Below are 25,254 nucleotides of genomic sequence, written 5' to 3' on the forward strand. Positions count from 1 at the left end.
AAACGAGACGCGAACGAGTTTGCATTTTGCAGCGCGGCGCAACCAAGCCAATGTGGTGTTAAAGCTTTATTCATGCTGGGGAATTGTTTCGCTGTGCATATTACATCGGAATTTGTACCCAAGCAACGAAAGCTTGGATATTATATCCCCTGGTTTCATATTTGAACGACCGGCTAAACAGCAGGCGGGTATCAAGTGTCATATTTAATGTTAACGCAAAAAATACTCAAGAAATGTGAATTTTATTGTCACAAATTGCTGGAATCAGCATTTTATTGGTTGGCAAATTATCCGTGGATAAAATCCTTTTGACACTTGTTCATGCAGATGATGCACGCAAATAAAACCGAACCGAAAATTCAGCTTTTTGCATTTCACTCGAAATGTATTCCATGTTTGTCAAACAAACAAAAATGATCTGGTTTTATATAGAACTCAAGCATAAAACACGCGTAAATGTTGATGGTGTTTATCGTCGCCTCTCATGGGAACGGGGTCAATACGCGCTTAAACATTTCATTTCATATTTCAGCGCAAATAAATTAATCGCGTATTTCAATAGAAATAAATTATATGCGCATGATGTGATTTTAATACGATTTGTTGCTTGTCACAAAAGCTGATAATCTAACAAACTCACGAATTTGACAATGGAAATGATGCTTTGTGCATCAAACAAGATTGACAAGCAAATCGAACATTTTACATGATTACCTCTTCAATCAAACAACACAACATGCGTACAACACGAAAAGAATTTCTTGTGTGTCGTGTCGCTAAAGCGTTTCATGTTATTCCATTCTTTTGATGCGTGTAAAGTTGATTAGTACAAAGTAAGGAACAAAGCAGCGTCGCACACATGTTGCTTGTGCAGGCGTGGAAATGCACGCAATGGTTTAACAGCAATCACTGCGACCAGACGAGCGTGGCGCGGCGCGCAGGCAAACGAGTAAGTAATGAGTGCGTGCGATTAAATCCCTGCGCGGGTAAATTGGTAATCACGATGTGGGTCTATAATTAAAGTGATGAATATAAATAGGCGCGAGCGTACGTACGCGCGGATTGAGGTGAAAGTGCTGAAAACGCGCATGGCACACACGTTTAGTCGCTTAGCATTAAGTTATTAGCATTAAGTATGTTTTAAATGTTTAATTCAATTTAGGTAATACACGATTTAGGAGTAACCAAAGATTAATAAATAATAAATAATTTATTTGAATTTATTCTTTGCCTAGGCAGTAAACTTCGCACCTAAATTCTTTACTTGTGAGTACATTTTAGTGATGTAATGTAATGTGACTTATCTGTATCAATCAATGACTTAATTACAGCACCATAAAACACAGTCAAGGTTTTTATTCAGGTCTAGGACTAAAAATCGCGACAACTTTCTAGGCTAATGTCGTGATTGTTATTGTTGCAGCTTGACGCAACTATTGTTTAATTCATAAACTTGTCCCGGACAATGTCACGTTCACAACAATTACAAGAATTTAAATTTTAAATTCTTCTCAATTACGTTTTAAAAAAATCATAAAAATAACTTCTTGCCGTTTATATTTATACTACTCAGTCACTTAAGTGTCATTATGACATAAAATTATTTTAATATTCTTTAAATTTTGCAAAAGTTACAGAAAAGTAAAAGTTGGTGTTATGCTTTACTTGGTGCTTTGAAATAATTTGCATTATTCGTGATGGTAATAAAGGAAAATGAATGCACAACTCCCACAACAGATCTTTCACCATTACAGAGTGGCAGCTAAGACGCATTTGTCCCTGATACACCTCAAGATACACACCTACTCAACGAAAGCATAAGATCTCCGACAATAGCGTCAATGTAAATGCACCATGTGCGGTATTAATAATTCGTGCATAAGCAAGCCCGCTGCACACACACGCAAATTCCAGCTGAAAACACAAGAAAGGAATTAGCGACTGATGTAAAACTTCAGTTTGCCGTGAATGTGAAGTAAGTGAAGTAATCCACGATTGCGTAAGCAGAGTAAATAAAGCAAGCAAGCGCTAGTAGCAAGCACACACCTTGTGCTGCTGCGCTAATGAACGCCTTGGATAAATGCACGCCATGCAAACTTGCAGTTTTCAATTTGCGATAGATTTTAGACTTTTCATCGGGCGCGACGTATACTATATTATTTCCAGACATAATTTATTACAGCGTGAAGTAAGTGCACTTACAGCTGCTTTCCTGCCTTAAATAAACGATAATTAATCATTACTTGTTAATGTCACGCATTATTTACCTCAAGGCATGCGTGTAGTGAAACTTTATTGATCAATATGATAATTTCCGATTAGCATAATTGATTTACGCTGGTAAACAATGCAAATTTTGATGTAATTAGTCGTATCATTCCCTGTTGAAATTAGTGGGGAAGAAAAAAATCGATTGCGGTCCGAAATTGATCGATTATGCGGGTGGAATCGATGGAAATACTGAAAGGTCCGGATTAATTTTACACAGTGTACAATTCCCGTGATAGCGGTGAATTTCGAGACTCACTGTCAATCCGCTTTTAATTCAACTACAAATACAAGCTACTAAACTTGATATTCAATTTCCGAGTTGCGCATTGCTACAATTTTTTTATTAAAACATTTTCGAATTTTTATTAGTTTTTCTGCAAGATTGTAATTTTTGATGTGAAAATATTGGTGTAGAACGAGTCTGGTTCGATTAGCATTGTTAATATTAGCATTCTATTTGAATGCGTATAATGCAAATAGTGAAAATGCGGAAATTCGCCGCAATGCACACAATCTCCATGCGAACTGCGTGTGGCCGTAAAACAGTGACATAAAATTGGGCAATCTAAACTCGGTCAAATCACGCTGAAGAGTATTTGCAATATTGACTTTCATTATACACTTCGACAGTGTGTTATTATACCAATTCATGTGCAATTTTCCATCGTCTAAAAATCTATAAATTATTACTTTATTGCAAAATGTAATAAGTAATAAATAAATAAATCGCAATAAACCGCGATTGCAAAATATTTTCTGCAAGATTTGCATGCAAATCTATTTTCTAACCTTCACAGAAAAAAAAAACTAGATATTTTTATACGTGATAAATGTTAGATCTTTTTATAGCAAATAAAAATGTTAATTAAATTTTACGATGTTACTTCACACGTCCCGATGTATAAAGCTGACCACACACGCCCCAGAAACATAAAAAAATCCGCGTCGCGTCTTTCTAGATTTACCGATTCCACTGTTCCACTGTTACAAACACGCTGCTCTCCTTGAACAAGCATGAAAATGAACATAAATTTATAAATAGCCGGGCGCAAGCAAAAGACAAACGCAAGATGAAAGTGTCGATTCGCTATTTTCATGTAAAACATTTGGCTCCGCTCCTCTCCTGCGGACAGACAATATTCGAATAAAAGGAAATTTATCGTAGACAATTTTCCTATTTTTCTCTGAGTGGCTGCTCGCGGCACGCTATTGAATAACCACGAGAAAATCATTTCAATAACCTTTTGGAAGCGAAGCTTCCCAAAACTTTCAATAACTTTTATATCTAGTGTTTGTGTGTCGGTGTGTTCATAGAGGCCAAAGCCGTACGGTTCAATGGCTTCCGTGTGGCATTTTTGAATATAAGCGATGGCTAATGCAGCCGCGCCACTTCTGGCATATAGTGTAGCCTTATATTTATAACTTTCGCGTAGATAAAGGCTATAAAAATCGCCATCGAATAGAATATTATAATTTCCTCTTATATTCAGCTGCGTTCGGGGGAGAAAACTGCACGCTGATAGTATTTGTATCGCGCGCGACGAGTAAAAAAGCGCTCACTTTGTGGATTCTATTGGTCTATTTTTCTATTCATCCATAGACGGAATCTCTTTATAGATCGGAGGGTTGAAGAACGCTCAAAGCGCTTAGCAGAAGATTTACATACGTAAAATACAGGAAATAATTTTTAAATTTTAACCGAAACCGATAAGAAGCAATTGTAAAACAGAAAAAATAAAAATAATAATGCATAGGTTTTTAGTGCAATATTCGTAAAAATATGATAATAGACCAATAAATTTTTATTACAAAATTTAAATATTTTCTGATCTCTCATCATTTTTGTTTTTCAGTTGTTTTACAATGCACTTGATGAAATTTGATACTTATTACTATAAAGTATTATAAAGAAGAAAATTGTGGGAGTTCCGTGTGTCAAACTATGCGCACGAGCATTATGTCAACATTTTTCCACGAGCTGCGTCTTCAATTACAAATCGTTTCAACTTAAACTTGCATCAAATATTAGGAAAGATGAGAAGGCAGCCGTAGCCATATTAACACTAATATGAATGGACGCATGTAAAATGTACACGTAGAATTTATAGACGTAGAGAGAGGAGAATTACAACCGCGTGTCATGTTTGTACTTCCTACTCAAAGTACTCAAAGTACTCAAACGATATTTAAGCCTTGTAACGTTGTAACTATTTAACCGAAAAAGGCGCTACGATTGTAATTAAATGCTCGGATGTCACTTGTGCAATACTCTCAGAATATCAATAAATAAATAAATAAATAAAATAAAATAAAACGTAAAATTTTCAATTATGTAATAAATAAATTAAAAATCTATAATAGTATATAAAGTATTAAGTGGCTTCGTAGTAAATGCGCAGGCGCAAGTTCCACCCCGTGACTAAAACCCGTGACTAAAGTACTTTAACCACAACCTTGCCCGTCGGTTTTTAAAATATCCCTTTTTGTGTCTCAAAGCCGTTGAAAACAGACATTTTAATAGTGGAAGTAAAAGAAAAACGTAAAATGTTGTAATAAATAAATTACCAATCTATAAATAAATTCTTAATGAGGTCCAGCTGGAGATGACAATAAAATAACTCGCACGTCACTTTCTCAACTAACATTATGCGCTTGCCACCGAAAGTTTATTTATATTTACATTTAACACGACCACGGCGAATAAATAACCATTAATTACCGCCAGTGTAAGTCATGCTGGTTTAACGTAACTTAAAAACCAATAAAAACTAACGATCAATACTTTATTTTTCTTTTACTTGACCATAAATACATTTCGTAAATATTATAACTTGCAGTAATGTCTGCGTCTTAATTGCAGTTTATTAAACATTTTATTCCTACTGCTGCATTAAAAGTTAATGACCGTAAAAGTAAACAAACAATAAATCATAAGTTGTTTGGCCTCGCATGGCAGTGCAAAACTTTTCTCAAACATTTCATCCATTTGTAGAACCACTTGCTGACTGTTTCGAGTGCACAAATAACAAAGTGGAGAAATTTGTTTATGCAATGAAATGGCGCGTGGCGAGCGAATGAATGGACGATGCTATGGTGTGTACTTTACAAAGTGATGAATGCTCACGCAAGGTGTAAAAAGTAAAAACTTTTGCGTCATCTAATGCGAGTAGTAAATTATTGTGCGTGTAAATTTTGAAATAGACAAACGACTTGCACTCATATGCTAAGTTTATATTTAAACATAAATAAAGGTAAAAAAGTTTTTTACTTGTTGCCTTAAGTAGTATATTAAGTATCAAGTAGTTAAACGCGTAGGCCAATGCGCAGGCGCAACCTCCACCCCGTGATTAAAGCCCGCGAATAAAGTACTTTAGTCATGGCCGTGTTTTCGTGTCTCAAAGCGTGAGAAAACTGACTCTTTAAAAATGGAGGTAGAAAAACATGAATAAAAGTTAAAAATTAAAACTATTGCCTTGAAAATGTAATGTAATGTTATGTGTGGCAATTAGATTTGATTACATCTGTATTGACTTTTCGACTTGCTCGACGTTGACACTGACACCATCTGGAAACAATGGTGTATGCTCAATTTAATACCCGATTTAATAAGTGCCATAAAAATGCGTTTATCATCGCGTGGATGCATTCGATTGCGAGCGCATGCATCGAATCGATTGTTCCGAAAGATGGACGGACGGAATTATGGGAGTGTGCCCGAGTGCGGGCCTAATAAAAAGCGTAATTGCATTATACGATTTTGATTTTATTGCGCCCCCTCACACACTCGCACGCAATCAACGGCCATACCAATGAAGCTAATCAATCGAATCAGTTTTATGTCTCAATGGGTTCAATTCACAGAGACAAACAAAAAACAAACAAAATTTTCTTTAATATTTTTTAATTGTTATTTATTTAGTACGTCTCTGTTCCGATATTATTTCCCATTTCCCCTTCGAATATACCAATATTGACCTTTATTTCTATCACGTTGTTTTATATTCGTGTCATGAAACAAAACTATCCCATCGGTGAAATGCCGACACTCGTCCGATAACATAACCGGCGATGAAATTTCCAGGCTGCGACGAGACGAAAAGCCATAAATACTCCCATGCGACACGTGCCACAATCGCACATCATGTTTTTATTTCATATATTTTCCCGGCCACTCACAAACGAATCGCAACGTAATGTCCGAAACTGATTGAAACAATCATCGATGATTACTATTTATTTCGTGTAAATGCAATCTACACTTCAACACAACACAAATATAAATAAAATATAAATGTATTGTTTACCAAAACACTATATTTATTGTATTAAATTGCGGAATACAAATTCATCATGACGATTATTTGCGTGTTGGTTTTCGCACTCGCGGAACAAAGTCCTCGACAATTTAACGATGTAATTGCGGTCGTCTGCAGCACCAGGGAATGCAGTGCAATTATTGCGTGCGTGCATTATTTCGCGTTGATCCATCGCATTAGATTAAAGCATTAGTGATTAAGTGAGAGCCAAGTGCAAACAAAACGTCGCGCGTGATTATAAACGAGCGGGTTGGAGGAGTCTGCGTGCAAAGTTATGATGTCGGATGAAAAACGATGCAAAGTTGTTCTCTCTACTATGAAAACTTGTAAAATAATTGCTTACTAAACTCTACATAAAAATATTTTCAATTTTTATAGAAATTAATAGTAAAAATACAAAATTTAATAATTTTTGTTCTGATTTTGAATTTTAAGACGTAAAATGGATAAAAAAAAAAGGTTGAATTATGATTTGTTTCAACAAGGAAACTTTCTTGCTGTCCAAGTTCAAAGTTAAAGTTAGAGACTTGATGTATTAACATCATCTTATACCGTAACTAAGAGTAATCAATCAAATGTACTTCATATGCAAAACATGCTTTTAAACACTGTTCTACTTGATAAAAGCCCAAAAAATCAAATATAACTCTTATGTTTGCGAAATAAATACTCAGTAAATGTTTCTCATCCTGTTATCTCATAGTTTGCTAAAAATATTTGTTCGTGACTTAGGTCAACATCTATTAATCGCACACGACAAATGTCCACATTCAAATTCATTCATAAATTCCGAATTATAAATGTATTTATAAATAAATATGGTATAATCGTTATAATTGGAAGTAATTGATGTCAGCGAATTCGGGTCATGTTACTATGTTGCACAATCATATCAGCAATAACACTACAGATGAGATTCCATCTTGGAAAAGTGAAATAACGTTTAAAATTTACTCAGAACGTTGAAAATTAAATAAAAATAAAATGTCAGCGGCGTATTAATAAAACATAAGCGCAATAATAGCAAAAACATCTTTAAATAACTTAATAGATGAACGTTGCTTGCACATTTGCATAATTTATGTATTAATGTATGCATTAACATAACCAAGACAACTCGTGGCAGGCGAAATGAATATGTTCCTTCACTTTAATATCCATTCAAATGTCTTTCAATTTTGCAATGTAAATAAAGACATAGATGGACATGAAAGATCAACAAAACAAGAACAAGACATTAAAGTTTCTATAAGGTAAGTCAATTTTTAACTAGGTTTATGAAAAATGCTATTAATTAAGATTTTATGGCTCTATTGAAGATTGAGGGTACTACTTTATTAGGTAGTATAATAAAACTGCAGAAAATATTCTTACAGAGTGTTTAAAACAATTAATTAAAGTCTTTTAGAAATTTAAAAAAACTTTTATTTTAGCCACAAACGCATGGTGTATGACAATTTATTTTCTTGAATGCTCTTTAATGTTTGCATTTTTATCCAGCGTTAGCATTTCTGATGCCCTTGGGGAGCAAAACGACTAGAAAAACGACTAATTGCGCCGGGGATTAAAAGTCTTTATGCATTCAAGATGGCCCTGCACGCCCATGCGGTCCGTGCGGGTCCACGCCGAGTAGGAAACCCGTAGGGTTCAAGAGGGCCACGCGGGAGTGAGATAAACCCATTTGCATACCGCACACAGCCATGCAAAATACAACACGTCGCGAATAAAAATTCTGTACTTCGTTGTCCACATTCAAAAGCTGTATCTCTATACTCGTTGTTCAGGAAACAAGAAATACACGAGTAGTATGTGTGGTAAACGCTGGTAACATAATGAACGTTATTAATTTTATCTTTAAGCATCTGCGCGCGCGCGCACCGACTTTACGATTAGAGTGATTAGGCCATTATGAGTATGAATGACCAAACATGACCGGGCGCGTGCACATTCACTCTCTTTTAAGATTATGTTAAATTATCTTTATCGCACCAATAGATTTTAGATAGGCTTTTGGAATTGTTGAAAATTTTCTAGTTGAACGGTACATCCGAGCGTTTTGTTCGACAAATTGACTGCGCATAGACACAATTTACGCACTAAGTGCAATATGCATCCAAACGTCTAATTATCATCATGTTTTATTGCTTTTCGTCTCGCATTACGTAACACTAATTGTGGTATGTGAAAATTTCAAACGTTTGAAACATTTGCTGGCTTTGTGAGAGTGAAACTTGTCAAAAATTAAATTAAGAAATAAATCATCATCATTTTTTGTTGGACATGAGTTTTAATTAATTGAAATGTCCCCTTTTTCGGTTGTGGGCATGCAGATATGAGATCACATTTATATATGATGTAAATTTTATAAATATAAATACATGCAGAGGATATGGGAGCGGTCGGTAATGTCGCAGGAATTAAATTTGCCAAATTTGTAAATCTCGTGCCGTTCCGGCGTCGTTTGGAGTTAGCAAGTTTAGCAGAGAGTCAAATTCAAATGGTCATATTTAATGTAAGTTGTGTGAACCTAATATGGAAAATGTTATTGTGCATGCCAAATGTTTGCGGAAACAACATACACACAGGAATTAAGGAAGTTTGCATCCACGCATCGAATTAAATTTCATGTCGCCAAAAACGCCCGGAAAGCATCATTAATGTTCAAAACGTGCTTAAAAATATACAACACACCGTAATAAAATAATAATTTTATGATTAAATTTACAACAACCTGTATTTTACCAAAAGTTGCATTTGCTCTTTGCAAGTCCAGTCCGGTATCCGGTTTCGGAAAGTTCAAATAACCGAAACGGGTTATTCGCCTGCTGCGGATGCGGATAGCAAAGTGTCTTGTGTGTACACTTGACACTATCAGATGCTCTTTTAATTAGAACGGCCCCAAACCCGACCGCGTTGACCAGCGCCTGATCCTATCGCATAAACTCGCCCTCATTGATAACACACAACCCAACAGCAAGCGAAAGAGGTGTAGGTCTGTTTGCTCAGTTAGTGTTTGGTTAAACAGTTAACATTTAACATTTAGCGGGATGAACCCCAAAGTGAGCTTTAATTGGACCTTTTTTAACCGCTAGACGTTCAGACGCGTCGCAAACATACCACACTGATAAGATTTATAATTTTTTTTGTTTAACAAGTAGCACATGAGTTGTTTAAGACCAGACCACACACATTTCTATTTCTATTTTAATTTTAGCGCTAAAATCAAAATTTAAAATTTTTTGTTTTGCATTTCGTTTTATTTTCCTAATTGAAACTTTATGACACTATGAATAAGCTATGCGGTGTTGCAATTTGCAAACACTGGTAATAAATAAACGTCTCTATGAATTACGTATGCAGCATACATAACTTCGCCAGTCTTCTTGGGTTTCTACGCTGCATAAAGTCGTTTTTCAAAAAGTTTGTTTTATCTCCTCGCAGATTGTTTGCGTTTCCTATGGTTAAACCCAATTATCAGCGCCATCTATATCAGCAGCGCGCAGAAATTGAAAGTTTACAAAATAAACAAAAGTATTATTGGTTGTTGTGGGATGCTGGCCTGAAGGCGGCGGCGAGATAAACAAAAACATCATTAACTATGAATAATGGTCGGTGGCTAATTTTCTACTTCATCGCACGCGCCGCTGTTATCTTTATTACGAGAAGAAGATTCGCCAGGTAGAAATGAAAACAAATAAATATTACTTATAGCATCTTGCGAACACAGTATAACCTTAAGTAGCAGTTGTTTTTTCTTGACTTTATACGGGCTTCTTCAGCATTTGGCACATGAATGAACGCACAGCACGCGCAATAAAAACGATTAAACTAGTACCGGCAGCCGGGTGGGTACCGTGTGTGCTCATATCCAAGTGGTTTACGTTTACCTGTTTACCTTTTTTGCAATTCAACCAACTGCGCTAGTGAAGCTATTAACTTGCGCAATAACAATAAACAATAACGAAACACATTAAAGTGGAATTACTTGTGATACACACGCGGGTGAAAAATGCACAGAAACGAATTATTTTCATGACGTACATTAGCGCTCATTAAGCGGCGTGTCTAATAACACTGAAGAATGTCTCGCATGCTAACGATTGCGATATTAATATGTTCTTCGCGCCTCATTAATCCTTATCGCCTGGTAATGATACTCTCACAGAGATCGCGTGTAATTGCCGCGTGCGGGAATGATGCAAAGGTGTGCAAAGTTCCTTTCGGCATTAATTAATCACTAATGTGTGAAATCCGCTCCGAGTTTAACAGGATTCACAAGATGGGTTCTAATTAAATGTGTCAATTATGACTAGTAGGTAGGTAATTGGTTATTTTATTTTAAAAAATTTAAAAATTTTCTTATTAAAGTTTCTACGTGTATATTGTAACCACAAATGTTTACCAATATGCCGTGTGGCATCTGCTACAGCAATTAACAAATTTTCCACAGAGTATAATAAAAATACCCTCTGGATTTCTATTGTACAATTAGCTTCTGTAGATATTACGTGTGAGAATGTACCGGTTTGCGTTGAGTACGGAAGTCCTCCGCACAATGGCGGCAGTTTACAAGGCGACAAGGTCGTAAACACCGATCCGAACAACGGCTTGGGCACCTGTGTCGGCGGCGCGTTTATCGCGAAGGGTGAAAAGTTGTGAAGAAACCGCAAGCACTGCCCGCGTATAGACCGTAATAATTTACGCCTAGAAATTCGGTATTACCGTCTCTCGCCTTGCTCTGCGATAGTCACCAGCTCAACCTGGTTGTTTAGTTGGCGCGTACTTCGGTGGAAACACTACATATACACCCGGAATATTGTGTGGCTTGTTTAAAACTGGATTTACGAGCTAGTCACTGCGTTAAAGTTTTAAATAAAGTCGCTCTCCAAAAACTACCACGCAGTCGTCGCAAACAAAAGTTAATTTACTATTGTTGCGAGTATTTCGCATCCAAATTGTATTTTGGTGTAATTAAAACTTTGTCAATGATGAAATCCGTTTTATTTTTGTCATTAATAAACCGGTGATTAATGAGACAAATTTTATTAATTAATTCTGTTCAAAGTTGAAGACTTGAGTTCCCAGGCAGACGGCGCATGGTCACATCTCAGAGAAAGAGAGTTTAATCGTTAAGCTGATATTTTATTGTTTGGCAGCTTTGGCGGCTGATGGAAATATTGTAAAACGCATTTTTTACGTTTCCAAATTGCGTGTTAAGTGCTTATATTGCGTCGCGGCTGTCGTATTAAATTCGTATCTAAGCGTTTTTATTGTAAACACACGATGTGCATCTCGGTTAAGTGTCTTTTAAAAGTTTTCTATGATAAAGAGCTTTACGGTAGCGTTATTTAAATTTAAATTTTAAAATTCAAAACAGAAAAAATCGAAAAATGTAAAAATTTATTCGTAAAAATAAAAAAATTTAAAGAAAAAACGGAATTTTAATTGAAAATTTATTAGACACAGCTTAATTAGTTAAGCTTGGAATGTAAGATTCGATGTCTCGATGTCTGCGATGAGCAATACTCACTTAACATTTATTTCCATCCATAGAAATGAAGATGAGTAAGCTCTTCATCGGCGCATTGAAGCTGAAAGCAGAGACGCGCACAGCGCAAACAAGCAAAGCGAAACGAATGAATCGAAATGTGCACGCACGTTGTCGTTGTTTATGTTCGACAGGGGTTGCGTAAATACCGATTGTAAAACTGCAATCTCTTAAACGTCCACCCATGACATCCAAGAAGACAAACAATGCATCGTCTGGTAGGTCTAGTGTAAGCACACAGCGAACTTAACCTTAAAAGCGCGCTCTCTGCATCGTTTCATCTCTTTTACAATTTACTAATAGCTGGCGCAAGTTTTACGCGTTCAATTTTCCGTGCATGCTATTGTCCCCAGTCACAACTCGAAAATAAAAATAAAAAAGAAGAAAAACAGGAAAAGATCGCAACGACGTGACGATATCAATACATATTGTAGGACGCGTTGCGCATACAACTTCATCGTTATTGTTTGAAGAGCCCTTTAGACATCCGAGAAAAAGAAGAAAACAAGAAATAGCATGGTCGACGTGTGTGTCGGTGATGTTGTGAGACGATGCAATCGCAAAAGGTACGAATCGTACGCTTTAAAGTGAATAATTTATGTGCGGTGTGCACGACATCTTGCGTTTCTCAAACAAATGCTGCGCGCAGCAAGTGCAAGAAATTGCGAAAAGATGGGCGCATCGAAAATGCATGAGTAAAAACTTTGACTTTTATTGCTTGTGATACAACAAACACACATTACATTAAATAACTTAATCGATAACCAAGAAATAAAACATTAAAATTTATTAAAACACAAAATATTTCGTTGCTTTGTAAATTGTGTTATCGCCAATTATAAATTTAATCTATTCGTCAATTCATTCACGTCGGTTGTGTGCAGGGCGCAGCGACGCGACCGTCATTTATAATTACATGCAGAATTCACTTATCGGGGGGCGGTTTGCTTACCGCGTTATCAGCAATGAGGGGTCTCGACAAGTGTCGATGCTGTCGCATGTCGTCCGCTGTTTCGTTCGACAATCAAACATGAATGCAACCGCGCGCGCAAATGAGCAATGCCGGCGACGCTCTGAATTCGATTTGCATTCATAATTGACAGTCGGCGCAAAGGGGGCCTAAATGGCTCAGGGGTTGCTATATTTATGACAAACACGGCAGTACATTAATTGACTCGGACAAATATTAACTTCTACTGAATTTAAATTCAAAAAAATTAAATTTTAAAATTTCATACCTCGGATTCATTTTGACGGAGTAAAAGTACAAATTCGTTGTGGATATTTGTAGAAAATCACAACATTCTCTCGGTGATGATTTTCAATGTATCACATGTGTATCAGTCACTAACATACGCACTTGTAGTATAAAAAGTTAGTAGTTGCACTTTGCGTTTTTCGTAAAACACGGAAGTCAGTTGTGGAGACGAGCGCGCGGCCGCTACATGACGTGCGTGCGGGAACGTCCACGTGATAACAACACTCGACGCCGGCACCCGCCGAACGGAGAGGCCACGTGCTCTCGCCGCGGTGTGCTCGCGCGGCCGGGATAAGAATCGCAGGAGAGAGCGCGCGCCGTCTGCAAGATGAGCGCGAGCGCGACTGCCGCGAGGAGCTCTCTCACGCGCCGCGCCTACAATCGGTCATCTTCGGCGGGGAACAAAACACGGCCGGATCCGCGCCGCGCGAAGAGGGAGTTAGTTAATCTCTTAACATTGAAAAATGTACGCACGCTTCACAAGCGACCAAAAAACCGCCCTCTATTTGCATTTATCAGCGGGTTACAATCGCAACGCAAAAAACCACACACAACCACACAACCAGAGTGAGTTACTGCGTATAATAGAATAAAGTAAAAGGGCATTTACCCTGGGTTTTAATTTTTATTCTATAGAAGTGAACGTAAACCTATTATTTAATTAAACAGCACGCTGTTAGTCTTTTAATTCCCCCTACTTTCAACATCAGCTTCTCCTTATGTTCGCTTTACTCCTTCCTTCCTTTCCTACTACAAAGACGTCGTCGTAAGTCGGGAAATCCTCGCGGAAAACTTCCGTCCTAATGATACTCGTGCGATTGCTAAACGTTGCGCTCTCGTCTCCGAAACGAACGGATAATAAACTTAATCATTTCAGATTTAGAGAACCGGAAACGCGAATTTTCGCAACAAACGCAACGCGAACCATTTTAATTTGCAAACGCCTGCCAACAAATTTAATTCAAATCAATAAAATTTAATTTCAATTTACTAGAAAATCCAATAAACTATAAAATAATAAAAATATAGTTGCGTGTTTATAATACACATACATTTCCAAGAAATCAATCTCCACTGGCGATTTATTAATTCATCGCTTGCATTCGAGCAATAAAATTTTCATGACTTCACATGTCATTCATATTGTGGCTGTGGCCTCTCACAGCCCGACATTACGGTTTCCGATAAGTCGCTCAATATCATCATGCTGGTGGCGCAATCGATGGCGCATTATTACCCAGATTAATCATCATTAGAGCGCAATCTCAATCTCCAAGATAAACAATGACCTAAGGCACCGCACTCATTATTTTCTCTTCGCTGTATATGCAGTAGTAGACAAACAGCAAAAATAAATGAAAATAAGGAAAACCCAAACCCACACATTGATTTACATGTGCGGCATGTACGTGCACGTGTAATCCACGCCGGCCGGGAGTACATGATGTACGTGCTCGGTGCGCGCACGGATAAACTAAACCGCGCGGCCACACAGTGCAATTACGCACTTTAATATTACATGCGAGTGCGCGGATGTGAGACAAAAGCTCTCCGGGCTTTGTAAAAATCCCGAAATGTAAATTTGAATATTTTAATATTCAAATATACAAACTGACACTGAAAGCTTTGATGTATCACTCTCATTCAAAGTGTAAACAATAATTATTTAATATTGGCTAATCAATCTCAATTAAACTTATTTTTGTTGTTTGTATAAAGGTATGTAACCAAGTATACCGTTGGTGTATAGTGGGTTGCCTAGCATAAAGCGTAATTGACTCTAATTAATAACAAAATAATCTCGAGCACTCAAGTTCGGGCACCACAAAGTGGCTTACAAACCGGAAGCCCGGAAAGCTCGCCCTGCATACGCGGTGCACGCTAGGGCGAGGATTATGCGTGACATTGATTGAGCGGCGTCGCGACGTCGAGTGATTTTGATCTCTCGCCGCGCGCATCACGATGAAGGCCTATTTATATTTGCCGATTTCCGCGTCGTGTAATATCCGAGAATCTCTCAAGCTTGCTCACCCTTCCGTGTCATTCTCAAGCAATTTTTTTCTTATCCTTCAAAGAAGAAAATAAAATGAAATAAAAGAATCGCTTCCGATTTAATATTTGATATTTAAGTGTGATATCCAGACTGTAGTCTAGACATTTATGAAGAACTGAATGACAAAGAAGTTGTAGACATATTATAAGTACGTTTCGTGACTCTTGTGAACTTGTACACAATGTTATGCAAACGTTATACTTTAAAGGTCCTGGATCTTGTATCAGAGAATAGCGAATGTAATTGCGAATGCCTTGTAAAGTTCAAACGCACAGGGCGACATGCACATGACAATATCACAGCGAGCGCGCGCTTTGCTTGCGTGCGCCGAGAAGCGAACAGAAATTTTTTGTTGTTTCGTTTGTTTTTCCACTTGAAACGCGGCGTGCGTGCGACGTCGGAAAGTTGAATGCATGCGAGATGCATTCGTGAGATGACATAAAAGCTTAAAGAAATGAAGCTGTCCCGCCGATATCTTTCATCGGGACAGCTGTGAATTTCTAAAACATTTACTATCCACCATATTACAACCCCATAAAAATACAAACAAGTTATAAACATGAAGAAAACACAATTTATACTAAGTTAAAATATAAAATTGAAATTGTCATTTAAATCTTACGAAAACAATCAGTATAATATAAGTTACACTGTAAGGCATGTTAAGAGGAATAAAATTGTCAACAATTTTTATTCACCATGCAAGGTAATAGACTCCAATGCTCACACTCCACCTGAATAGGTTAGGAACGCGTACGTGCTCGCCGCTTTAACGTTTTACTTATTTCGTCGTGCGCTGTGAGCATTCCCTCAAACGCGACGCAGAAATGTGGAATGGTATGCAAATTGAGGCGATAAAAATATATAATAATGATCGCATAAACGATGCGAGTGGTAAAAGATCCGCAGTGTAAAAATGTTGCTCACATCTCACATGACGTACGACTTGTCGTCGGAGTGAGTAACGAGTGCCATTATTTCGCATGCATGCTGCATGCTTTTTGACGACATGGAGCAACATTTGACGATCGAGTGCTAAAATGTGTAATTTTCGAGTGCAAAAAACAAAAACCAAGATTAACTAAAAGCACTACTCAACTAAGTAATGACAGAAATAACTACTTAACAAGAAATTGTAATAATTAATTAAAATTTGTAGTAAAACTTTTTTGTTTTTTTTCTTCTCTGAATTAAAAATAAAATTGTTAGAAGTACTCATAAATGTTTTCATGTAAGCCGCGGGTATTAGGTCTGATTCGAAAAGCGTCCCGGCCAATTTACTTTTATCGTCCTTCGATTCGTCCTCGGTAATCTGCAGTTAGAGGTAAACCACAGAAAAAGCTAGCCGCGCGCGCGCCGGATAACTTCAAACGCAACCCTCGGCCGGAAACCAGACAATAAATATCCAATCGCGCTCTTCGACTTCGGTTTATTTAATGTGAGATCAGCACACGGCAACACAGGTTAGTTTAAGTAGGTATATCGGGACATACTAGATAAAAACTGAATATACTCGTAGTTCTACTTCTCTTCGAAAGAAAAATAATCAGAATTAATTTACTAACTTTATGATCACTGATATAGAAATATATAGAAAAGTACTTCAAATAATCTCGATTAAATCTTTTTAATTTGACCGTTCAATTGATAGAAAGTGATAGAATCCTAATATGTGTTAACCCAAAATTGGTCCATGGAGGAAGACAAGCATTGATGACATGACTAAGTTGATACTTGCAAACATGCACATGCTCCTTAGTCTATAATCGCATAACTGTCACCAACAGACTCTCAGCAACCCGCTGTTCTTGTCAATTCCCCTTCGTCCATGTTAAACCTAACAAAGCCTGTTTGTACTCGTACTTACAATTTAATACCGAATAATTTACTTATCTAACCTAAAAACTTCCCCAAGTCATAACCTAACTCAAACGCAGTCGTAGTAAAGTTTAGTTAAGTGAGGTTATGTAAACGCTCGCCGTGAATAAATCCGTCAAGTGACGCTCACCATAAAGCAGGCAAATAAACTCGGTGTATAAGCTCTGCGTAAGGTGTTAATATCCGGGACCTAGTCCACTAGTCCACTGGTTACACTCTCAGTGCGCGACTGCATCATCTATCCTTAATGATGTAAACATGACACATTTATATCGCACGCCGGCAGCTTCGCTTTATTCGGACGCACGTCCCAGCACCGAGCATCCGCAGTTCCTCTCTTCTCCAGAGCAACGCGCGCGCACAGCCTGTTTACTTATGCGCTGCTGCTCGCAGTGTGTTGAAATTCGGGCGGACGCTGAATAAAACAGCGCCGCCGAGACGACGCGACCGTACGTGAGGGAAATACGTTAAATTTCGTCCAGGTGCTGGAGATCCCGGCTCAAAACTTTATTTAATAATGTTCAATTGACGTTTTCAAAGCGTGAACCCCGCGAACTCTCAACAGTCGCAAACCGGCTGAATGGATTTTTATAATTCAACTCCTACCAAGCATACCAGCAGCAGCAGTTATCATGGAATTTTATAATCTCGAAGAAATTTAATTTCATCGTTTGTTTATTTATAACTTAATGGATTCTTAGATGCAAGTAATAAAAAAAATCAAACAAAACGCTGCGATTTTAAAATGTAAATTTATGATTTCCAATAAATAGCGCTGTAAATTGATTTACGAGTGCGGCGAGCGTAAAATTAATCTAAGCGATTGGTTCGAGTTAAAGTTTGTGGAGTTTGATGTCGTCATTGACTTTGGTCAGCCGCCGACGTTCGATGCCATCGGCGGCGGCTCCATTAAAATCAACTTCAAAGTCGACACGGCGAACAGAACAGACATTTGCTACGTACTCGTATGTAAAAACTTAACGAAAGTGTTGGTTGCAATGTGCAAAACCGCAAAACAAGAATAAAAAGTTATTTACATGTCTTTTCGTACTACTAGCGCCATCTGGTGATTTATACAAACACCATATACATAAACAGTCTTATCTCTTGTTTTGTTATGCTTTGCAAGTTGAAATGGCACTTGAGCAGCGTTCAACAAGTTGACTTGTAATTAATATCAAAGTGATGGATGTTCATTAAGTGCAGAGAAATTACTCATGTGATTTTGTGATCAAACAGTAGGCGTTGTGATCGAGTCATTAAGAAGTTCATAATTACTTTTCAAGAGTTTGCAAACATTGATTTTTTGCTGTACTTATCCCATCAAACTTTGCAGACTGTACTAAATATTAATAAATCATAATACAATGAAACACGTATAAAATTTTTCAGTTAAATATTATTATAGGCTGATAGTTGAATAAATTATTATATTTATAGGTTTAACTACAATTTGTTTGGCTACAATTTGCAAAATCAGCTTCATCCGGCCGTGTCCATGCAAAACTTACTCACAATGAACTCGGCACAATAAAATCGCTTATAGCTTTCATGATTTACTTGCATTTAAATGTAACGCTTGTTCATGTTGCTACCTACATGTTGTACCTTCGCGTGCGCGGCAGAAATCGTAAGTACTAAAGTGCAGTAAAGCACAAAAGGTAGTTAGAAAACCTACCACAAATTAATGTTATTGTTGTCTGCTATTTCATGTCCGCTTACTTAAATGATTGCTGCATGAAAACCATGACGATCTATAAAAGCTAAATTAAAGTTGTGCCTATTCAAAATTAAAGTCTGCAAATTGCACGCATTAAAAACGCATAAATTCTGTTGTTATGATCTGAGCATCATATTCCCGCTATAACCCTCGAAGAGTATTCTGTTAATATTTTTCTATTAAAAAGCCATGCTTGACGAAACGACTTGTTTGGAAATAATAAACCGTTGAGGACTGAGGGTGGTCACGCATTTAAATTTGAGTGTCCCCGCTGGTCAAAAATCGCATGTTGTTGAAGCATGAAACATTTTTTATTTGTTTCTGCGTACCACCGTAAATCAATCTCATGCATAAATTCAATACGCGTACAACAAGCGTATGAAAAATATGAGAGCATTATTGGTTTTGTGAGGTTCGAATCCAATCGAAGTACCTACGCGTTGGGCTTAACAATAAAACCGATTTTAATTGTTTTTACTAATTGGGTGTCACAGCAGAGGCAGAATGTCATAGCGCTACAATGAGCTTCATCGAAATACATTTTGTAATTTAGTTTTTGTAATGTCATTAAATTGTTATCATTGATTGAAACCAAAGGTTTCACAGTATACAATGCTGAAGCAGAACAAACAATGAAATAATGCTTACAGCATTTCATGTTTTCAAGCGCTTAAAAGAAGCGAGAAGTGCACGAATGCAAGTCGAGTATAAGTAAATATAAATTAAACACGTTCGCGAAATGCAAAACAACGTTGTCTGGACGCTGAGCTATTCGCTCTGCAACGAATGCACTCCGGATACTTTATTCGCGCGTGCCAGGCGCAGGAGAAAACGAAAACGTCGGACACGTTGTCGGTGAAGCACTGAAAAAGCATCAGCGTGTCTAATATTTAAGCAGTTTGTTCAGTTCGTTGCCCCAACACGCTGAAATTCGCAGATCTCACAACTATTTGCTATTTTTGAACGACGGCAACGCGTTTGCCATATTGCACTGTAGCGTGTCGAGGATTTATGCGAATGCTGCACATCGCATTGTTATTTAATCTTCTTAAAACCAAACAAACAGAAACGCAGAAAATCAGTTCTAATCAACAAAGGAACTTACCACGACGAATACGGGCGGCACAAGGGACTTCAAATGAAAGAGTCATTGTTTTGTTAATTTGCACACACGCACACGAACACAACGCGATCGAAAATTTGAGGATTCTACAGGTTAAAACAGTTAAAACCAATGAATATTTTTCACTGAACGTGTCCACAAAGTTTTTCACCCACTTACACCAAAGAGTGTTAGAAATATTCATTGTTTTTCTTATTTTCACGGTTAATTAACTTGTATTTTAACAGAACCGAACAAAAATTATAACCAACGAACCGAACACACGATAAAGAAAAACGCGCGGGAATATTGTGAAAAATAAGGAGCGCTTGACCGTCGAACGGTACATACAGCGCCACCTCGTGTCCGATCTTTACACTAAACTTTATTTGAATTGTTGTGATTTCGCAATGAATTCCATAATTCATTTATTAATAAACTACAATAAAAAAGAATATTCATCTGCCTGATGATGTATAGTATGCTGAAACATGACACAGTGTTCAATAAAAATAGTGAAATCTAAATACCTGTAATTAACAACTAAACTTTATGTTTATTAGAGGATATTTGTTGTTTTAGTGTATAAAACAATTGAATTATGCAAAGAATAAACAATAACTATTTTTGAAATATGTTTATTGTATGTTTTTACATTTACAAACTCGAATAATACATATCAGCGAAAGCTACACATTGTTATGAATTAATTAATTAATTAATTAAATAATCCGCAGTAATAATATTAATAATAATGATATTATAATGTAATATGTATAATGCATTATCAGTAAAATAATATTTATCCAAATAATATATAGAAATCAAACTTGTCAAAGCTCAGCCAATAAAATCAAATATTGGAGGAATATTTAATATCTACCAAAAAGTTACTCATAGTAATAATACAAATGCCAATACAAGTGTTTTTTACTTTTATACCCCATTCAGCGTCGTTTCACATTCTTTAACATTCGTTTACGTCCGTATCAATATCAGGATCCATCCAATCAAATCTTGTCCGCAAATATCACAGCTAAATTACTAAAATATTTACACATCTCCGATTGAAATCTGCACACAAAAATCAAGATGAAAAGAAGCTTATGCAACGGCTTATCGCTTATCATCTAACCTACGATATAACGTATTACAACTGAATAGGAAAGGGGCGATAAATCTAATCGTTTAAATACATGCAATCATAATTTAGCGTTAAATATGCCGAATGCCGAGCTATTATGTATTCTCTTTGGGCCTCTTCGTCTTTGTGGTGTCCGCAGTCTGCCGCCTTGATTATGTTAAGATCGCAGGCCCATTCCGTTGATCATTATGTTTGCCAATGCGTTTCTTCGTTTCCGCCAGGCGCCCATGCCTTGGGCGTAATACTGGAGTTGTCTGTACCATAACTTTGTTTGTTCTTCGTCTTCAGCCTGAAATTTAAATAAAAATATGAATTTTTGTAGCTAAAATGATTTTAATATGTTAATATTACCTTGAATATAAAGGTGTCTTTTCCTAGCAGTTCCTGAACTTCAAAGTAGCTTTGCCATGCAGGATCAGCAGCGATGACGCATCGATCCAGGTACAAGGGTTCCCGCAGGAGCGTGTAGCGCCCGTTCTTATCGCGCACTAACAATAGCGCTGCATCGCGAACGCCAGCCTGACGCGAAAAAACTAGACTTTCATCGCCATTCTCTGATGTTCTTGTTGATGCAGACTGTAAAACAAAAAAGTATTATGAAATAGAATTACAATCCTTTGAATATGTAACGTTTAATGCACTCTGCATTATAATATTATGTAAATGTTCATTAAAAATGCATAAAATAACTGTTAGATGCATTCATGAATAAATTGACATTTTAAGCCTACATCCACACTAGAATACTGAATAATAACCCGCTAATTGAATAAATCCATCTCAAACAAAACCACAACTTAAAGCTTTATTTACTAAGCGACAAATCGAATTATCCACCCGACTTACCTTTCCGTTTGTGACGAGCAGTGCATTAATAGGCGTCAATTTAATCGTCCTCCCCTTACGCCAGTTGTTATCAGTTGGCTGCGTAAAGAGCAGTCGCCCTTCAAGCGCGAACTTGGCCTCGTCGTGATTCCACTCCAGCACATCGACGGCGATCTTCCTCAGCTTGATATTCACCAAATCCATCTCGCTGCTGGATCTCCGGCCGGGAATGCTGCTGATGCGCCGCCACAGTTTGCTGGGCACGTCTTTCGTCTCGGAGTTCATGTGATTCAAGTGTAATTCGATTTTATGCTGCGCCTCTTTCAGTTGATCCCGCGTCTCAAAATGCGACGGCGTCACTTTGTGCAAGCGTGCCAACAGCAGCGGATATTTCGTCACCCTTTGCACCGGCACCATGAGGAACGAATTCAGATTCATGCGACGCAAGACTGCGTTTTCCATCTGTGATACTCGCAGGAAGATCCGCAACAGTTCCTTGTCTTTTTCCAAGCTTGCCAAGAGTAAACTAGCAGCTCCCTGCCGAACGCAATAAGTCTCAAACGCGTGGAGCATTGGAGCCGCTTCGAGAATCAGTTTACCGATGTTCACAGTCTGCAGGTCTTCGTCGCCTTGCTCAACAGCTATCTCAACAGCATCACGTAATCGTTCCGCTAGGGCTTGGCTGTTCTCGAGCAATTCCTCGACGTTTAGGAAGATTGCCGATAGCTGATCGGACGTAAGTAGGCCAGCGACCAACATCGGCTGATAGAACTCCTCGAGGATGATCTGCAAATCTCGACTGTACTTCTCCTCGGTCTCGACGATTTCAGTGATAATTTCTTTGCGCTCCGTACGTTTCTTGATGCACTTGCGACAGATGAGCGGCTCGTGTTCGGATTGACTCTGCGCGTCTAGACTGGCCTCACAATCCTCACATGTAACATTGATAACATCAGGCTTCGTTCGATATTTACTCAGCGATGACTTGCTCGTTTCAGACCCAACGCCTGAATCGTTTCGTTCGACTTCAGCAGTACGCTGAACTTTATCGTCAGTAAGGGAGCATGACATCACCAAGGAGCTGTCCTCGCTCGAATCAGACACTGTACTCAAATGTGACACTCGATTATAGGGAAGCTCAACATTATCCTTGCTTTCTTCGTCTATCGTGGCGTTGCTAGTATCGAAATTATAGGTGTAACTATCTTCAGGGACAATACCGCGCTCCTTAGCGTCGACCAAATAGCTCAAGATGTCATATTTTGAAGCACCCTCAAAAATGGATCTAAAAAATCATCACCATCAATAAAGTCCCACTCAGACGCTTCAATTCACTCAAGTAGAGTTGTATGAAGTAAGAAATAAAGAGACTAAAGTTCAAGTCGTGTATTTACAACCAATAAATGAAAACAAAGTACAGAAAGTAAAAGAAACAAGTACAATGTGTTAAAAACCTTGAAGATTATTATAAAAAGATTGTGAAAAACTATGTAACCTTTAAACATATACAACTAAATACCTTGTGGTGTATTCCTTGTCCAACTGCAACTCGTCCAAAATGGTGGACGGCGGTGGGTTAGCTGGCAACGGCGGAGGTATCTCGATCTCCTCGTAGATCGGATCCTGGTTGACTTTGATGCTTTCGTAATGATGGTCGTCGCTTTCAGAAACTTCAACAATGGCGCTGTCTGCAAGCAGCTCATAGAACTTGGTGCGCGCATTCAGTTCCTCTTCAGTGATCGAGCTCCGGTTACTGTGGTCTGTATAACAATCAGAACCGTGGTCTATGATCTCGTATTGCGTTGACGAGCTGTGCTCAGAGTCCTTGTCGTCGACATCCAATATCTTATTATTGCGTAATTTCAAGAATGAGTCTTCTATAAACTTAGCAACTTTGTCTTCTTCTGACAGTGTTGATAATTCCGTCAACGGTTCTGGTGTCCCTGGTAATTTAGGGAGGATAGCCCGAGGTCTACGGGGTTTATCATGACGGCCACAAATATGTGGTACCAGATTCATCCGGACAGCTTCAACAGGATTACTGAGACATTTTAGTAAATCAGTGTTATTCAAGTTTTTGTTTCTCAAAACCACATGGGTTTCATCCGGTTTGTCTTCTTTGTTTAAATTATCATCTGGGTCTTTGGCATTTACTTGAATCTCTGGAATATTTACTGGTGTAGATTTTGATTTGCTGTCTTCATAATCGAATGATTTATCACTGTTTTCGTTGTTGAAGGTGTTGACAAAGTTACCGGTGATGTAAACCGAACTGCTTGATCGTTTCTCAGGGATTGTAATAATACCAGAATCCTTGACAACTACGGATGAATGATACAAAGGAATTTCATCGCACACTTTGATAGTTGAATAGCAATCATCTCCATTGATCATGATTGAAGTCTTTCCTAAGGCATTATCTGATACAGCGATAGTGTTAACGTTCATGTTGCTCGCCATATCGGAAAACTCATTCTTGATCTTGACTTTGTGCGTGTGCACTTGGTCATTGTTGATTTTTAAAACCGTTTTATTCCCAAGTTCTGTTTTAACGTAAACTTTTTCATTACGCGTGAAATTATCATAATTGTTTTCGAATTTTTGTCTCATCATGTTCACATTCGACAAAATTTGAGAATCCGCTTCATCTTCATTTACTTTGTTACCATTGTTACCAGTGTCTTGCAGTTGAGTCAAATTTATCAACGGTTGTTTATTGTTGCTGCGTTTGCGCGGAGGCGCCGATGGTGGTTCCTGTGTTGACTCATGTGGCGGTTGTTGATGGACAGTTGGAGGTTGCGGAGGCGGATCCGTCGGGCGGCTCTTGGCCAGCCGCGCCGTGACGCCGTCCAGGCGCTCCAGGTCTTTATCGGTGAAGACAATGCGCGCATCGACGCGCGATTGCTGCGAGCGCAACGCCATCGAGTCGTGGAAGATGACCTTATTGGCGGCGCTCGCCTGCTCTTTGAGCGCCCGCTCACTTTCGCTTCTTCGCAATCTGCATGACGCCGGCGTTGGCGTTTCGCTATCGCCACCTAGAACACAAGCAAGAACCATTCAAAATGATATTCATCTATTCGATCAAGTATGCGTTACGGCGTTACAGGTCTTCGAATTCATTAATGCAATTTCAAACGCG

The 25,254-nt window shown here is 38.0% G+C and overlaps 2 protein-coding genes across 9 annotated transcripts in view; both read right to left on the minus strand.

Moving 5' to 3' along the window:
• Mp (collagen XV/XVIII-type protein multiplexin) overlaps nt 1-13,739 on the minus strand; it is a 60,216-nt gene extending 46,477 nt beyond the window's left edge. For 5 of the 7 annotated variants that reach the window (XM_065304555.1, XM_065304551.1, XM_065304553.1 and 2 more), the window contains exon 1: nt 13,374-13,739. In XM_065304555.1, the coding sequence (XP_065160627.1) occupies nt 13,374-13,384 (11 nt within the window). In that variant the 5' untranslated portion in view covers nt 13,385-13,739. The remainder of the gene's footprint in view (nt 1-13,373) is intronic. The other 2 variants (XM_065304550.1, XM_065304552.1) reach the window with 1 other exon arrangement.
• A 7,029-nt stretch (nt 13,740-20,768) lies between these two features.
• Nucleotides 20,769-25,254, minus strand: part of RhoGEF64C (Rho guanine nucleotide exchange factor at 64C) — a 68,312-nt gene continuing 63,826 nt past the window's right edge. For both annotated transcript variants that reach the window (XM_065304146.1, XM_065304145.1), the window contains 4 exons: nt 23,635-25,150; nt 22,137-23,400; nt 21,642-21,866; nt 20,769-21,579 (listed from right to left, as the gene is read on the minus strand). In XM_065304146.1, coding sequence (XP_065160218.1) covers nt 21,448-21,579; nt 21,642-21,866; nt 22,137-23,400; nt 23,635-25,150 — 3,137 coding nt within the window. In that variant the 3' untranslated portion in view covers nt 20,769-21,447. The remainder of the gene's footprint in view (nt 21,580-21,641; nt 21,867-22,136; nt 23,401-23,634; nt 25,151-25,254) is intronic.

Source organism: Atheta coriaria, unplaced genomic scaffold, assembly GCF_025399875.1.
Source record: "Atheta coriaria isolate IRGN ID8LTWV9N9 unplaced genomic scaffold, Caltech_Dcor_3.1 hic_scaffold_6_pilon, whole genome shotgun sequence".
Taxonomy (NCBI): domain Eukaryota; kingdom Metazoa; phylum Arthropoda; class Insecta; order Coleoptera; family Staphylinidae; genus Dalotia; species Dalotia coriaria.